Source organism: Podarcis muralis, chromosome 7 (genome assembly GCF_964188315.1).
Source record: "Podarcis muralis chromosome 7, rPodMur119.hap1.1, whole genome shotgun sequence".
In the NCBI taxonomy this organism is placed as follows: Eukaryota; Metazoa; Chordata; class Lepidosauria; order Squamata; family Lacertidae; genus Podarcis; species Podarcis muralis.
This window is the reverse complement of record NC_135661.1, coordinates 75354414-75372588: the sequence shown is the minus strand read 5'-3', so window position 1 is coordinate 75372588 and position 18175 is coordinate 75354414. Positions and strand designations below refer to the sequence as shown.

General features: G+C 47.7%; 1 protein-coding gene across 1 annotated transcript; it reads right to left on the bottom strand.

The window, feature by feature from the left end:
- Positions 1-997: 997 nt before the first annotated feature.
- Positions 998-18001, bottom strand: ETFB (electron transfer flavoprotein subunit beta). Its single transcript, XM_028742528.2, has 7 exons — positions 17846-18001; positions 13710-13868; positions 6966-7124; positions 5370-5432; positions 3756-3914; positions 3256-3443; positions 998-1209 (listed from the first exon to the last, which is right to left on the bottom strand). The coding sequence occupies exons 1-6, from the start codon at positions 17906-17908 to the stop codon at positions 3273-3275; spliced, it is 774 nt and encodes a 257-aa protein (XP_028598361.2). The 5' UTR covers positions 17909-18001; the 3' UTR covers positions 998-1209; positions 3256-3272.
- Positions 18002-18175: the final 174 nt, after the last annotated feature.

Sequence of the window (18175 nt, the reverse complement as noted above, 5' to 3'; positions counted from 1 at the left end):
TATCAATTTTATGAAATAAAATAATTATGTAGTTAAACTACGGTGCTCGCTCCCACGGGAGGCAAGAATGGCTACCAACTTAGATGGCTTAACAAAATAATTAGACAAATTCATGAAGGATAAGGCTATCAGTGGGAACAGTTCTAGCCTAGACTTTTCCAACATGCTTGTTTAATTCGTGCAGGGAATTCATGCCTCGCCCCATGGGAAAACCATGCGCTTCCCTCCCTCCAATCTGAAAAAGTAGGCTCACGGAACAGTTTTTGAACCCCTTTGGCTGGTAGCGTGAACAAGGGCTACGTCGGAGCAGCAGAAGTGGAAGCAGCTTCCAGACACCAAATGCACTAGGACAGCTATGTCAGTCTCAGGTTATCATTATTTAACAGCCGAGTCGAGTAGCACCTTCGAGACTCGTTTTAGAAGAACATAAAACTTTGCAGAGGCTGTAACTTCCTTCTTCAGATGCCAGAATTGCTGGAGGCAAACAACGGAGGCAGTTAACAGAGCGTCCTCTGATTCCAGAGGTATCCTCGTGGATAGACTAGGACAGCTCAGTCAGCAGAGCAGGAGACTCTTAATCCCAGAGCCGTGGGTTTGATCTCCACGTTGGGCGAAAGATTCCTGCATTGCAAGGGGTTGGACTAGATGGCCTGCGTGGTCCCTTCTAACTTGACGATTCTATGAATGCAAGTGGAGAGGGATTCTCTGTGAGCTCCCCCAGCTAAGGGCCAAAAGTAACCAGATGCTGGGGCCCAGCCATATAAATGCCCGTGAATCCTATGGCAATTTAACAGGGCAACGTTAGCCTCCAGCTACGATGTGCAAGAGAAATATTCAGACACCACTTTGGCAAAGCGCATGCCACTGGAAGCACAACTATACCACTTCGTGCCCAGGGCAGACCACTTACAGCAAAGTAAGCAATTGGAAACGCAATCCCACCACCCCACTCCAAAAAAATAACCACGGCAGTGACGTGACGCTTGCTCAGAGCACCTCCGAAAATCACAGGACATTTATTGCAATCTGACCAATCATTAATACAGAAAATAGAATCAAAGTCTCATTCAGCTTTCATCAGTGGCCAGCTGAGCTGGAAGGCAGCATGGTTAGGAAGTCGGAGGGACCCAGTGAGGTGGGAAGATGCGCCCCCTTCCCCGAGGGCCACACCCACCTCGACAGCAGCAGCAGCAGCGGCTCCAGGCAAAGCTGAAAGGGAGAAAGGACGGGTCGATTATGCCTTCTTATCCTAAAAGCAGAAGCCAGAGTTGCATTTCAAATGATTCCTGAGCACTTGCGGCTTTATTTTTAATCTCTGTCAAAGCATTGAGTGATTACAGGCGCTCTGTTAAAAAGTACGCAGGGCTGCATTTCAGGGAGTCAGACCATTAAAAAATATGAACTCTGTTCCAATTGGGGTTCAACAAAAGCTATGCGGCTCTCTTGGTTCAGCTGCACTGTGCTAATTGTAACCACCTCACGTCATGACCTTCTAATTTTTTTTCTTTTCAAGCATACTATTTGCATGCACTAATACTGCACCCTCCAGAACACTCGTTAAGGTATATTTGACCACAGATCAAATCAAATGAATTTCTGCTTTCATGTGTTCTTGCAGAATTGATTTGTGCAGCTGGGAAGAACCCATAGATTTAGCTTCGTCTGTGTGTGTGTACACACATACACACACATATACAAATATAAACACCCATTTTATATACACACATACCTACCTCTCTGGCGAAGAACGGCAACTATAAAGGCACATATCAATCTATGGTGCAATCACACTTGGAATAGTCTGCACAGTTCTTGTTACCCAGCAGGAAGACCCTATGGAGTGTGGGAGTTAAGTTCCACTAAATACAGTGAGGGACTTCCAAGGGCACATGAATAGTGCTGGGCTACACAATGGCTTGGAGCATTTTCCTGTGAGGAACACGCACACACCTAAAGGGGGTAAATGACACATGCACCTATGCAATTATGAATGGCTAGAGAGAGACAGAGAGAGTGGGCATTTTGTTCCCTCTCATACAAATACCAGCAGTTGGGTACTGCCAGTTGTGGGAGGTAAGTTCAAGAGAGACTGTAAATGTTTCCCCGCCAGGAGATCACTTAAAACCACAGGTTGCAATCAATGTTAGTTGTACTCAAAGCAGACCCACTGAAATTAATGGGCATACCTAACCTAAGTCCATCGATTTCAATGGGCTGTGCACAACATTCTCTGTCTGCTAGTGCAATGGCTCTTGGGCCAGAGGATGGGGGGATTTCACTGTGCAACAGTGGGATACAATGCAACAGATGTGCTAGCAGAAATTCAGTGTGTAACAGACTGAGCAATCTATTGCACAACCGAGTTACCAGAAACCTGCTCACGCTACCACTTGCACAAAAGTGTTCTGCTGCCGTGAACTCCTTCGCCAGTGCAACAAGTATGACTTACTCAGTGACTTACCCTATGGAACCACAAGACATGATGGGCGCTTGCACCGATGGCTTTTAAGAAGAAATGGGGGGAATCAACAGGTATGAATAACAAGGGGTGAGGTGGAACCTTCATGTTCAGAGGCAATTTAACTCTGAACACTAGATGCAGGGAATGGAAAACAGGTGGCAGCTATTGCCTTCACTCTCTGCTCAAGCACTTCCAAGGGGCAAACTGCCTTGATGCTGCAGGAAACAATGCTAGACTTGACGGATGTCAGTCTCCAGCAAGGCAGTTCTCACATTCTCTATTTTCACTTTTAAGTGAGATGAGGCTCAGTGATAAAAAGAATCCAAGGAGGGACCAACAAGTGTGTGGGTCTCGCTGCTGAACAAATGGCCTCTTCTTGCTTGGAATTCTCAAAGTCAAAAAGATTATCTTCTGCACTAACTGAACACTTCTTACTGAAAGAAGCAAGCCTCACTCGGTTTAGATAGAAGGCCTTAGACACTCCAAAATGAGTCCACGCTTCCATATAATTAGCTTTACAGGTCCCCCTCCAGGAGAAAATGCACCTGGGATGAAGGGAAAATAGCTTTCTTGCTCCTCTTTGGGGATGAAGACAGGAGACAATCTTTTTCAGCATCACCAGGTGGATTCTTCCTGACAACTGAGCCACTCCTTTTGAAAAGGCTACTCTTTTCTGCAACAGATTTCAGGTTTGGTTTCACTTCCATCCTTTACTATTGGATATGCTGGGCAGGAGCTGCTGGGAGCTGGACCCCATTAACAACAACTGTAGTTAACATGCATATTCTCCTTACCAGAACCACTTGAAGATTCAGATCCGCCCACTCTCTTTGAGCTTAGCAACCAGATCTTCTACCGTCTCCACCTTGACTCCCGCCTGACGCTGGGGAGGGTCCTCCACACTGACAATCTTCACCCGTGGGGTAAGTTCTACACCAAGGTCGGACGGCTTCACTACCTCAATCTTCTTCTTTTTGGCTTTCTGGGTTGGGGTGGGAATAAAAACAAGGCGCACTTAAACAACCCACCCTTGTCTGCTCCCCTGCCCATTTTATCATCAGCTGCTGCTGAAATGCTGAATGTGAAAATCAATGGGGGAAGTCAAGGGCTCTGCACAAATCGTCAATTACTATTTTGTCACTGGGGCCCTTTGCTTCTCGTCCTCATCTCCTCCGGACCAAAATGGATACAAAATGGGGAGAGCGTGTGTGTCATTTATCTCCAGAACAAGGCTCTGCTTAAGGGTTTGCTGTGCCAAGTACGGAATACCCATGAAAAGTTGTCAGGCCCATACCATGATGTTAGGCAGGGTGGCATAGCGCGGCTCGTTCAGCCGCAGGTCAGCGGTCACCACGGCTGGCAACTTCAGACGCACCGTCTCCAGACCCCCGTCAACTTCCCGCTCAACCTTCAGCCAGTCCCCGTCCAGAGTCACTTGTGAAGCAAATGTTCCCTGCAACGGGGAGAGAAGGGCTGCTGGATTAAAGGCAGGGCAAGTAACACATTACATGAATTTCTACAAGTACACATCCTCAGAAGAGTGTTGCCAGTTGCTATACCAACTGCACATGCTTGAAGCACTCACCAGCTTTTTAAAAAATGACAAAAGCTAAGCGAATATTGAAATCATTAAACCACAATGGAGAATCGCAACAACCTGCCTCCTTAGGCGACTGAGCCCAGACAAACCCTCAGGCATACCTCAGAATAAGCCGAGGCTGCCATGACTGGTTGATGCCGTCACAAGCTCAAGCCCAGGGCATGGTGTTCATCTCTATTATGAGCCACTGGCATCCACGGCAGAAGAGGCAGGGATGCACAACCCGAGGGCCTAGGCAGAGAGCCATTAAATCGTTTGAAGACTGCATGCTTAATATATTCTTGGAACCGCATCATGAAGGAGCCTGGGATGTGCGTGGCTCTCTGGGGGCAACTGGGCAACTTTGTGTTCAGAAGAGTTCAGTCAGTCATTCGCCTCCCAGCTAGTCCAGCGTTTCACTGGCACGTTAATTAGGTCACTAGATTAGGGTGGGGTGTTGAATCAAATCAAACAAAAATAGGTGACTGGTGACTGGCCTGGTTGTTATAAACCTATATATCGGCAGCCTGTTTACACGAGGTCAATACGTGCGCGACTGTGTATATGCACATTGCGCCGAACCTGGAAGTGACCCAGAAACGACATAAATATGTCACTGAAAAAAAGAGTGGAACGGGGGCTCATGGGGAGCAGAACAGGGTGTTTGCAGGCTTTTTCAATTATACGTGATTTCACCAAAGAGTGCGGAACCTCGGAACGTAATCCCTGTGTAAACGGGGGAGGGGGCTGCCTGTATGCCGAATGACTCCCTCCTTTTATTTTATTTGTATTTATTATTGCACTTGTATCACACCTTTCCCTCCAAGGAGTTCAAGGTGGCATACATGGTTCTCTTCCTCCTCAACACAACAACCCTGTGAGGTAGGTTAGGCTGAGAGGCCAGGGCTGGCCCAAGGTCACCCTGTGGGATTCCTGGTTCAGTGAGGATTTGAACCGTGGTCTCCCACATCCTAGTCAAGACACTCTCACTGCTACGTCACGCTGGTTCTCAAAGCAGGGTGGTCACACAGCTGCCCTCAGGCCAGAAAGGAAAGGAAAAGGAAAAACAGGGGAAAGGAAAATGGCAAACAGGAAGGAAAGAAGGGGTGCCCACCCACTCTTGGCTCTGCCCCAACCACTGCCGGCAAACCCCAGTCCTTCATACCATCACTGTAGCCTATTGGATGGGCTCCCTTCTTCAAGCTGTGCCTCCTCGAGTATGGAAAACAAATGCGTCTTCCTTAATAGGCCACCTGCTCTCTGCCTGCCAGCCCTGCTGCTCACTTCCATCTATTCCACATAACACGCCCCCTCCCCACCGAATAGTACCTGAGGCCAGTCAAGAAACGCTGCGGTCATCTGCCCTGTCTGGTTGCAGTCATCGTCAATGGCCTGGAAAAACAAGCAAGGGGTGAAAAAGGATTGGAGGTGTCACACAAAGGACAAGGAAGCACAGCTGTTTTTCAGGGCAAAGAGCCTTTCCCCTTCAGGGGACAGAGCAGCCCAAACGCATCCCTGTGGGCACCTCTCCCAGGACTCTGCAGCGATTGCATCCTCCCCCAAAATGCCAGCGTTTCCAGCCATCGTAAGTGGTGAAAAGTTGTAACATGGGATGTACTGGTTGCAGTCTCTTTGGGAGGCTCAAGTCAGGGCAGGTCTCCCAACAGGAATGAGGGTACCTGTGGTCACCTGAGCATTTCAGCAGTGACAAAATGTTCCCCTCGAGCCAGATAAATTACCAGCCACGTGAAATGAGAAGGACCATCCTTCTGACAAGTAACAGCCCCTGCAAAATGAGACCTTGCATCCTTCGGGTGCAGAAGCAGAGTTCTCGGCACGGGGGGTGGGAACTTCAGGCCAAGTGTGGTTACCAAGGCCTCGGGACCTGGCCCTCGGGACTCTCCAGGAAGACTCCCTCTTCCCAGGCCACATCCCCCACTTCTGATGCCCAGCAGCCTCAAGTCATGTGCTTTTGCCTGGCTGAAAGGTCTTCTTGAAGCATTGTCTCTGGCTTGTCTAGATGGAAGCGTGTTTTGTGTGTGTGTATATATATGTAGGAAGTTCAGGCTCTTGCGTGTCTGGAATGCAGCCAGCTGTACAAAGGTAAGATCCACAACTACTGCTCTGCCTTCTTTTGACTCTGGCCTAGGGAGGCAAAGGTTCCCCATCCGTGCCTTAACAGGTGATGGTGCGGAAGCAGCACCTCCCCTGCTGTTTTCCGCTTCCTTTTCCCAAGTCCCAAGTCTCGGATCTGCTTTCCAATCATCTCGAAGATCACTTCATAAATCTCCATGGATCAGCTTCAGTCCAGATATACTGTTGGAAACCTGCAACTGGCAACCCAGATGTTTGCTCCTTTCAGCCCTCGGGCCTGTTAGGTTCAGCCTCTTTTAACTCTGCCCCTATTCCTGCCAGTTCATTTTCCTCTTATGTCCACTAGGTAATAAGAGGCCGTATTAACGTCCCCGTTCTAAAGAAGGGCCATAGCTCAGCAGCAGACCATCTGCTTGCACGCTGGAGGTCCCGGGTTCAAGCCCTCGGCATCTCCAGGTAGGGCTGAGAGAGAAAGCCACTGGAAAGCAAGGCAGGTAAGATTCCTCTGGGTGAACCAGTAACCTGACTCAGTATAAGGCAGGTTCCCATGTTCCTATGGAAATGTTGCCTCGGCCATGGTGGCACGCCCATGCAGAAAGCTGTCTTTTGGACTGACTGCTGGCATGAGAAGGCAAGGGATGAGATCAGGATTTAACAGGTGTCAGCTTGCTAGGTGCACTGGCCCTTCTCCAGAAGCTTGATGACTAGAAACTTGATCCCTGGAGGTTCGTAAGGAGAGCAACATGGTGGGTGCACATTCACCTCCATGCTGCACCATTTACCTGTGCAAGAGCTCATCCCTTCTTTCAAATGCACTTGCATCTCTATTACCTGCTTCCCCAGCAGCAGAAGGTTGACGCCTTCTTTTTTGGCAAGTGCAGCCAGGATCTTCGAAACCTGGAAGGGGCTGAGGCTCTCGTACTCCTTGGCAGGGACCTCCACATGCAGCCCTCGATCGGCCCCCATTGCGAGGGCCGTGCGGATCGTCTCCTGGAGGGAGGAGGCAAAAGGAATAATAAAGAAGGAAGCCCTGAACTTGACACACACATCTGCTTTCCTCAGAATTTTAAGGTATTAATTCTTGTCCTAGAAAGGTCCCTCGGGAAGGCCTGGAAGAAGAGCGCTCTGGGGGAAAACAATACATCTGTGATGTTAGCTCTCCTCTCAGGCCTATTTGCTTGTTTAGCAATCAAACATACCTTACCCCAGGGGCCTGCCAGGCACCGTGGGACTACAACTCCCATCACCCCCAATAATTGGTCATGCTGTCTAGAGCTGATAGGACTTTGGGAGCCCAACAACACTGGGAAGCCCCATAGGTCGCCCAACACAGCCTCTCACTAAGGAAAGATTGTGGTGCTTAAGAAGAGCACAGGTCGAGAATCAACGCAGTCATCTTGAGAAAGAAACCAGTATTGGGTGGCAGTCTTGGAAGATTTATGCTGCCCTGAGTGGGACCGGTAATATAAAGAAAATTGAATGCTGTGCTTTCAAGATACACAGTCCTGGCATGAAAAAATCCGAGTTCTCTCTTCCAGCTTTGTTAATGACAATGATAATAGCCTCTATAGGGAAGGGGGATGCCTGCCCCACTGGGAACAGAGCCAAGGCACTACCCCCCCCCCCAACAGATGCAGCTGCTGAGTTTGCAATAGTAAACCCATCACTGCGCCAGCCAGCCCTTTACACAACCGCAGGCAGAAATCAGAAGCAGGAGGGCAGAGAGAAGATGGCCTTGGGAGAGAAAGAAAAGCCCTGTATTTGTTCCCAATCTCAGAGACTGAGGAACGTCAGCTTGGCTGCTGCTGCTTCAGGGGGAAGGGAAGGGCTGCTTTTTTTAAAAAAAACACGGGGGGATTGTGAGAGCAGCGCAGCAAGTGAAGGTCACTGGGAAGCGGGGGCAGCAGTGCAGAAAATAGCTGGCGACGGTGGGGCTGTCAGGAAGCCGCAGCTGAGAGAAAAGAGAGCAGAGCCAGGTCTGGGGAGAGGCAGGGGGAGGCAAGAGAGGCATGTCCAAACCGGTTACTTTCACTGGCTGGAGCTGCGCACTGACACACGCCGTGTGGGATCTCAAGAGCAAAGTGGGGAGCGACTGCCTTCTAGTGCCTCCCTCCCATGGCCCTTATTGGGAGCTGTCCGAGGGCGGAACCGTACGCTGGGTTTTGGCTGCGGGAGGGCCGTGCTCAAGGCTGTGCAGGTGGCGATCCTATGCGCTTACCTGGGAGCCAACCCCTCTTGAAGACAGTGGGATTTACGTGTGAGTAAATGTGCACAGGGCTGCAATGTCAGCACCTTTAAGGGGGCCCTGCTGCCTCAGCCTCCCCCCCCCCTCTATCTAACAGAGGGAATTCCAGCAGGTGATGCAGATTCTCATCTCTTGTGTTATGACTACCTGTGTCCACTGAAAATTCTGTTGGCGGTTCCCATCCTGCATTTGGGCTCCCCTTAGATGGGGGCAAAGGGAAGGTACATTGGGATTGGTTTGTAGGTTGCTGGATGATTTTCAGTCAGCTGGAAAAGGTTCCCAATTATAGCAACAACAAAAAGCTGCCCCCATCACAACCCCCACCCCAATATAGAATTGTCAGAATTCCTGCTTAGGTTACAAATTAACTCAGATGCAATTTTTTTACTTGCATATATGCAAGTTATCCTGGGTGTAGGAGTCAATTACTTCTGCTGCTTAAGTCATCATTTGGATCTAGTCTTACTCGCAAGTCACTGTTTGGCCCCCAGCTCCAAATGATGGTTAAAAAAAGAAAAGGAAAAGGAAAAGGAAAGAAAAGTAAATTTGGAAAGCTTGAAGTCTGTCTGTGTCTGCCCTAGACTCACAGGCCTTGATAGCTCAGGCAGTAGAGCATGAGACTCTTAATCAGGGTTGTAGGTTCACGCCCCAGGTTGGGCAAAAAAAATCCTGGATTGCAGGGGGTTGGACTAGATGAACCATGTGGTCCCTTCTAAGTCTTATGATGCTCTCTAAATAGAGCCCCTTTTCTTAACAACCCAGTGAGGTGCTTAGATGATGGTGGTCCTGCACCTTTAACAGTGTGCCCTGCTGAAACCCCCTCATCTACACAACTAGTAAAGCTGCGGGAACCTCATTTTCATTTGTCAAACTCCTAATTCTCTCTCTGCTGCTCATCGGACAAGAAAACCACCCTTAATCTTCACACAGGCGATGCTCTAGCCCAGACAACTACACTCCGCACACCTCAATAGACTGCGAAAGGCAGGCTTCTGCATTGCTTCAGGTGTGTTAAGTCTGTCAAAGGTTGGTACCCAGTACTTGGAGAAGAAAGGGTTTTGGCTCCAGCATCTTCAACATGCTGCTCTCAGCATATCTACAGAGCTCTCTCTTGTGTGCCGCTGGTACCACCTAGTGGCCACCAGCCTAACTAACACTCAGCCCCCTGAGCTGTAAAAAGCTCTCGATTTAGAATTAATTATTTTGATCACAAGCCACTCAGCAAGTTGGCAGATAGACAGAAAGGAGCCTGAGCACCAATTTCGCAACAGAAAATTGGAGAAAGGAATTTGGGACAAGCAATTAGGTGCGCCTGAGCACCAATTTCAAATGGAGGATGGAGAAAAGAATTTGGGACAAACAGTTCTAGTCACCAGACAAGGAGCAAAAAAGCTGTCCCCCAGCGTCACACTGGACCTTCCCTGAGGAGTCCACTCTGTTCCACCTGTCCATGCAACACAGACCAAAGCTGTACAAACAGAGGGTATTTATGAGAGAAAGCTGCTCCCACAACAATCAGATTCCTCAAAAGCAGACCACTAGCATAAGAACATACTAAACTACCCCATGTTGAGTCACACTGGGGCCATCTTTGCACTCACCATGGGCCCTTGCACCCCTCAATTTTTATTTTTATTATTTAAATTGAGAGGAGAAAGTTGGCTCTCTCTCTCTCTCTTTGGTTGAGCAGAGAGAGTTGCCTGTCGTTTATCTGTCTGTGATTTAGGGTGCATGCAGGTGTTCTACTTCCTTTTTTAAGGGGTGTGTGTCTGAGCACTGTCCACTTTTCTTCTGTGAAATGGGTGCATTGCGCTGCCTGCAGCAATTTCATAGATAATGTGCCTCCCGGGGACCCAAAAAGATTGGGAACCCCTGATCTACACTGACTGGCAAGGAGTCAGTGCTGCATTCAACGTTTGCCACACTCGCAGTATACTCAGTGAAGTTAATGAACACGACTAACAGGTCTATCAACTTCATAGGTCTGCTCTGAGCACAACTTAGTTGGGATACAACCCTCAAACAATAGTCTTTTCCAATCCTACTCTGAGATGCCAGAGATTGCATCCGATACCTTCTGCCTGCAAATCATGGGCTCTATGACTCAGCTAATGACCCTTAATTTGATCATAGGCTGTCAGCAGGGATTTCGGGGGGTGTTCTTAGAAGAATAGGGTTGTATTCAACTAACTTTTACTAAAGCAGACCCACTGAAATTAACAGCAGTGATGAACTTAGGTTCATCAATTCCAGTGTGCCTACTCTGAGTCATTTAAATATTGCCTTTCTTCCAAGGAATGAAATACTAAATATACGTTGCAAAAATATAGTTTACTCAGGCTGGTTAATGGTCCTTTCAAGAGCTAATGGCACAAACTCCCTGGCCTGCTATTAGGAACATATGAATCTGCCCAATACTGAATCAGATCATTGGTCTGTGTAGTATTTTCTCCTTCAGGGATTCAGACATGAGATGCTGGGGATTGAATCTGAGACCTTCTACATGCAAAGCAGATGCTCTACCGTTGAGCTACGGGCCTTCTTCACTTCTGTCCTCCCTCAGGCCACACAAGTCAAGCAGACTTAGGGAAGGTAGGAGAGGAGCTGTGCCCCAACAGGTACGCTGATGCCACCAGTTCCCTGGTCTGCTGGTGACCTTTGTTGCTTTAAAACGTACAGGATGCGTACTGCATCTTAAGCCACCCCACAAATAAGAGGAAGGCAGGTTTTTAAAAATCACTTACCAATATTGGTGGCAGGAAAGATTCCTTCCCGATCCCAAATTACAGCAGAAAAGTACCATGGGCAGTGGTATTTGTAATGTTGGTTCTTTTAGGGGGTTTTTCTTGTCCCCCCCCCCCCTCTTTCTGTATTTGTATGTGTATGCTGAATCTTTATACTTTTTTTAAAAAAAAAAAGAAGAAAAGAAAAGTACCATGGGTAAAACTCACTGAGCAAGCTTCCTACCCAAGGAGAACTGCCGAGGATGAAAACTCTAAACCACAGCTGAGCTAGCCCTTCTCTTGCTATGTTGCCTTCCTGCAATGACGGCAACTTGCCCGCTTTCATTCAGAACCAGGCTCACGAGAAACAGCAACTTCATTTTAGCCAGGGGTCCAAAGCCAGGGTGTTGGAGGACTTCCCTGCAAAGCATCATCTATGCCAGGCTTTTCTTATTTTACATCTCCAGTTTTACTCAACCCAGTAGGAGCAGCTATGGTAATCTGTAGCCTACTGTACAAAGGTACGAGTCACCTCCTCTGCCTATCCACCACAGGCATGAGGCCCCTGAAGGGTGGCACCCAGGGAATGTGGCCCCTGGTCTGTAAAAGCTCTTCCAGTCTTGCTTTAGTCTTAAAGAGCCCCATGAGATACAAAGGGCAAACAAATTCATTACTGCATAGGCCTTCCTGGACTACAGTCTATTTTAATCAGATGCATTATGTTGTCAGACAAGTACAGTGGAGGAGAGAGAGTATACCATCATAAATCTGCAAGGCTTTAAAGTTCTCATTGTTTCTACTCAACCTCAGTACTTAGGATGCCTTCTGGTTACCGCCACCCCCCACCCAAAAGGACACATCTGGAAAAGATCTATTTTAAAGGTGAAGTAGAGGCGCTTCAAGAGATGACTGGACTTAAGAACCATCTCTCTCTCTCCAGGACTGCATTTGCATAATCAAACCACGGCTTATTAAGCTGAGAAGCACACAAGCTTCATGTACCCGCATGCAACCCCTTTGCTTCTGCTTTGCTCTTCCTCTTCTGCAAATGAGCCAAAAACAAGCCAAGAAGCCACGGTTAATCATAGCTTGCTGTTATGTCCAGACAAGGAACTCGCATGAAGGGGAGAACAAAGTGGCTGCAGGCAGGTCCCTGAAGCTCACATGTATCTCAGGTTCTTAAGCCAAGATATGATTGTGCAACTGCCACCTGTTTGTCAGAGACCACTCTTAAGAATACAAGTACTGCCCTGTTGGCTCAGACCAAAAGCCCATCGAGTCCAGCATTCTGTTTGGCGCTACAGCCAGGCAGGTGTTCACATGCAGGGTATGAAGGCACCGGCTGCCCCCTGCAACAGGCTGGCATTAGGTGCACCTCTAGGCAGGAACTAGATCATTCGTACACCTGCACAGCACTTAGCCAGAATTGGCAGCGGCAAGGGAAGAGACATGTGTAACCAGGAATTTAAGTCTCCTTGATATGTTCACATTTTCAGCCCATGTGTGCTTCTATATGTAGCTCAACTGAATTACAGGTCTACTTACTTATTAGACCTGAGGTCTTCTAATATGATCACCACCCCCTCAAGTGCAAACTATAAGGTCTTCAGTTAAGGAAGTGCAGTTAATGCATCTTACAAAGCAAGACTTTGCCAAGGTGACTGAGAAACTACCTAGGAGCCTGTTTTACTTCCTCGACTTCCTCTAAAACGCTCCAAGGGACAAAATTACTGGGTCTTTTTTCTTTCCTTGAAAAAACAACAGGCTGGTCATTGCCGAACAAGTTAATGGATTTGTTAAATGACACAGTAAAGGAAAGCAATTTCAAGAGTTGCCCACTTTGTTGTTATAGCAGCTAAACTTAGATAAAGCATCATCTGCAGGAATTTAGCAGACTACAGAGGCAACAGTTTGAATCTCCTTCCACCACCACCCAAGTTCTTCTTTTCACTTTTGAGCCAACCTGCCATTTTTGAAAGTCATGTATATTCTATTATACTGCGAAGGTTTAATTGCTTACAGTGCGTAAGCAACCAATGCACAGCTTGACAAATATAACAGCTAGACATTAGACTTTCTTAAAGTATTTCCAGGAATTGAATTCTACACCAGATACCAAATGTCACATAAACAAAATTTTGACATGAATTAAAGGCTGAGGACAGAAGGGGATAAAAGCAAAAATGAGGAGAAAGTCTGGGGTGGGAGAGAACAGCAGCAGTTTGGGATAAAGCAGAAGTGACCGACTCAGCCACCTGGGAATGGAACTCTGGTTTGAGATACCATTGATGGGGTGGGGTCCTATATAGAGGCCAGTGGAGGATGGCAATTAGGGCAGATGGGACAGGGTCCCACCAACCTCTTATCTGTCCTCATTCAGCTCCCACCTGCCCCAACCAGTCAGGTGGCTCTGCTTGCCATTGGCCCTGGCTCCACCTATTGTTGGTTTCCCTGCCTCCTGCTCAACAGCTCTAATGGACACCGTCCACTGCTGTCAAAGCCCACAGCCAGTACTGGATACTCAGCTGTGGGTTCTGGTTACACAATGATTTCCTTCCCTTGCCCTCTATTTGCCTTGCCTCCTGCTTTTGGGGAATGACTCCTCACCTGGCATTGCTGTGGACCACAGCTCACAGCTATCACCTCCGAGACGAGCTTCTTTTCCTTGAGGCGCACGGCTTCCTCCACGGCGATCTCGCAGAAGGGGTTCATGGAGTGCTTGACTCCATCTGTCACTACACCTGTTTTGTCTGGTTTCACCCGCACCTGCAAGAGGAGCAAAGTTGTCATGGAGGCAGCTAAGGAAGATCTGGAACTAGGCGAGGAAGCTCTTGGGGACCATTCCCACTCCTCTTTGGGGAGTGAGGATCCAGAAGCTGAATGCAGCACACAGGGCATCATCAGCCACAGATAGGGTAGCAAATATTAGAAAAGTTTTCAAATAGTTTAGAGTTGCGTTAATGAATGCTTGCTGTAAGAGCTTGCTCTCTTTTAATTGAGATAAGAACCTAAGATGAGCCCATCTAGATTAGGCCAAACACAGAGGATTAGACAAATGCAAGAAGGCTAAGGCTAAGGTAAAAGACTGGTTAAGTCCAGTCAAAGGCGACTATGGGGCTGAAGCGCTCATCTCGCTTTCAGGCCGAGGGAGCCGGCGTTTGTCCACAGACAGCTTTCCAGGTCCTGTGGGTCATGACTAAACCGCTTCTGGCGCAAGAGAACACTGTGATGAGTGCCAAAGCACACTGAAACGCTGTTTACCTTCCTGCCGTAGCGTACTTGTTTATCTGCTTGCATTGGTATACTTTCGAACTGCTAGGTTGGCAGGAGCTAGGATAGAGCAACAGGAGCTCACCCCGTCGCACGGATTCGAACCGCCAACCTTCCGACTGGCAACCCCAAGAGGCTCAGCGGTTTAGACCACAGCACCACCCGCTCCCTTTATAAGGCTCTGCTCTACCTGGACTAGATGGGCCACTGGTATGACCTGGCTGAGCCCTTCTCCTGCTAGTGGGAAACCAACAAGCAACACCTGAAACCAAACCTCTCAGCCAAGACTATATCTATATCTTTGCCATCCACTAATTTTGCCACAAACATAAGGCTGCAATTTATTCCTTATGCACAGCCTTCTGTGGGGGCTGTTTGCTTGTTTATTTTTAGCCTGCCTTTCAATCATCTTGGATTCCCGAAGCGAGGAACAATTAAAAGATTTTGACAAAACAAATGAAAACAAAGATGACACAAATGGCTGGGGGGTGGCGGTGGCTGCAATCAACCTCATCCCATTCCCTCCAGCCATTCTCTGCTCTCCGATTCATGTGGTCATTTTCAATTATGATTTTTCTCCACTTGATTATCTCTGGTCATGCATGGGAATGAAATTACACAGAGAAAGCTCTGACATGACCCATTGGTACATGGATACGCTCAGCTGCGATTTCAGCAATTCGGGTTTGCTCCAAAAAGGGCTGCCAAGATTGCAGAAGTTGAAGCACATCCACAGACTGTCAGTTTCACAAAATGCTAATCTCTACACTGCAACTTTTCTAGGAACAGTCCAGGTGAAGGAAGATGGGGACAGGAGGTAGAAGACCAAAACTATTCACTTAGGAGCCACTCACCCCTCCTCTATGCCTTGGGCTGGTTAATCTTGGGGTGCTCAAGTTGATTGGTTTGGTTCTACTCTTTCCTCATCCTCTCATCCCTACAGTTTATGAAGGCAATGAGATGGTCTGCATATATTGCTTAAGATAAACTATGGCTTAGTGCAAATGCATGAATGTGCAGCCTGCTGGGGAGCAGATTGCAGCCACTTTGCTCTTCCTCTCTGATCCTGTTGCAAGCTAACGTGTTTTAACACGTTATTCAAACCAGAGCTCATTATTTTCTCCTCCAGATAAGCCACAAGCCTGCATTCAGATGGCATGTTTAGCCAAACCAGGGCTTGCTCAAAGCAGCCACAATCTCCTCTCTGGGAACTCTCACGCTTGTGCATTTGCGTTAAACCATGGTTTGGTTTAGCATAACATGTGAACCAGTTGAATGAAGAAATATCTTTGGTTGAGAGAAGAAATTCTAGTAACACATTCATACACAAATACCGCAGCCTTAACCATGTTTACCCAGAAATATGTTCTACTGAATTCAAAGGGACTTATTCCCAAGGAGAATTGTATCCACAGTACAATACAAAAGCACACAAGGAATTACAGAAAACACACAGCTGAAGTCCAAGGCACTCTCAAATAAGTTCCCTCAACTCTTTGAGAGAAAGAAATGGAGCATTAAAACCTAGGAACAACAGGAATACTCATTGTATGCCTCCTCAATGTTTATGGGTTTAAGTGTTTTGGAAGAAGCTTCTGTTTGCATAAGGAAGGCCCAAGATCAAACAGCCTGCTCCTGCACAGAGATCCAGTAAACACAGACTTAAAATCAGAAAAAGAAGGCGGCTGTTTGCACACATGTCTTTGCGCAATCAGCAATTGAGGATTGTGCTCACACGCAGCTGCAAGGCACCCATTCAAACCTTCCAGCAGTCAGAACCTTCTGGCATTATTCTGCAGACTTTCTCCACACATTAGCCAGGCTTCCTCAACTTCGGCCCTCTAGATGTTTTTGGCCTACAACTCCCATGATCCCTAGCTAGCAGGACCAGTGGTCAGGGATGATGGGAATTGTAGTCTTAAAACATCTGGAGGGCCAACCTGAATTACGCTGACCAGCACCATGGATTTTTCTGATGTTAAGACCTTCTGATACCAAAACTATCACTGAACAGAAAACACGAGACTGGTGCATGTAGATTCTCAGATGCAATTATCACCTGGGGAAACCCAGGTGGGGTATAAATAATAAAATTATTATTATTATTATTATTATTATTATTATTATTATTATTATTATTATTAATGCATTCACAACTTATCCATGCTACAGGGCAATTTCCCAGTATGCATGCATTCAGTAGGAGACACACATACGAGTGCCTCACACAAATGTTAGCCTGCACACAGCTCCCTACATGGAAGTGCCTTTCATATAAGAAAATCAGAAGGTCTTTAAGAAGCCCTCAAAGTCTTTGATTCCATGGAGAAGTAGCTGGGTAACTCAGGGTCAAATCCTAAAACATGACGCTTACTGGCTAGCCTCAAGCCAGTAATCCCATGAGAATACAAGCTAGCAAACTCCGTGGAAGAAACACAGGATATAAGCATGAAACCTGACAACAAACAGGTCACTGTTATTCCCATTTACCTGAGAATGAGACACCGAAGTTGCCCAAAGACACACCCGCTGAGTATGGAAATTTAGCCCTGATCTCTCAGGCAGTGTTAGAAAATGAAATAGGAAAGCTAGGAGCTAAATGGCACCTTAAACCCAGGTTATCAGCGCAACAACGGAATGTCTAGGTACATTTTTTAAATAACAAGAATACAAAGCTGAAAATGAATGAACTGCAGCGAAAATATTATGTTCATTTTTTACACCGTCTAGTCCTTCCCCTGCCCACCTCTCCTAATATTCTTAAGAGGGTCTCTTTTCCAGTCTTCAGAGAGTAGCTGGAAGTAGGGAGGCAGAAAAAGGTCCTCCTTTCCTTCCACTCTGCAGTTTTAATCTCAAATCTTAGGCTCAGTACTGCACCCAAGGCTCAAAAACTGCTCACGCTTAATAAAATTCCCTTTTGCAAAATGTGTTTAGAACATTGGGAGTTTCAAACACTGCTCTCAGGTCCAAGGTCCAGCTAAGATTCTTGAATCAGAAACAAATATTAACGAAGGGATTGAGGGATACAAGTACAGAATAAAACCAGGCAGGGTTGTGCCATGCATTTCAGATGCTAAACATAAGGAGGAAGGCCTTCTAGTCATACGGATTGCTATAAGCTTTTCTCGACTGAAACTGCTTCAGAAGCACATAACTGAAAAAGATAATAACAATCAGCCAAGGACAGCGAGAAAAGAAGCCGGCAGCACCAGGCAAATGCCTCTGGGAAACCGTTTTGAGAAGAAAAAAAGGCCGCCCTCCAACATCTGATATTCTGAGGCAGACAGCGCGTAAACACGGAGGTTCAGACACACGTGACAATGTGAACGTGTGAGCGCCACACGCTCAGCGTCGTGTTAACATGCGGGTTTGAGCTAGGGGGGCCCTCCGGAGAAGCGCTCCCTCTCTTGGGACCCAGGCGTTCGAGGGGCTCCCTCCCCGCGCGCCGCCCTCCCCTGCCTCGCCGCGCGCACCTTCACAGCGTAATCAATGACCCTCTTCACTCCCACCATCGCCCTCAGCCCGGCCGCCGCCATCTTGCCCCGCTCTCAGTTGTCCTATCAGCAGTCGCCTAGCTTCCTCCTCACCACGCCCACCGGGTTCTTCCAGCCAATCGGGAAGATGACCAGGCGGTCCAATCCGTGCGCATGTGGGAAGGGGAGGAGGGAATCACGTGAGTGTGTCTTCAAAGCTCCACAAGAAGGTCAGGTGTGTAGTTGTCCGTGGTGCCCAATCGGGAGTTTCTTTCGGGTTTCCGCAAGCCAATCGAGGAACTCGGTAGGAGGGCATAATGGGAGGGAACG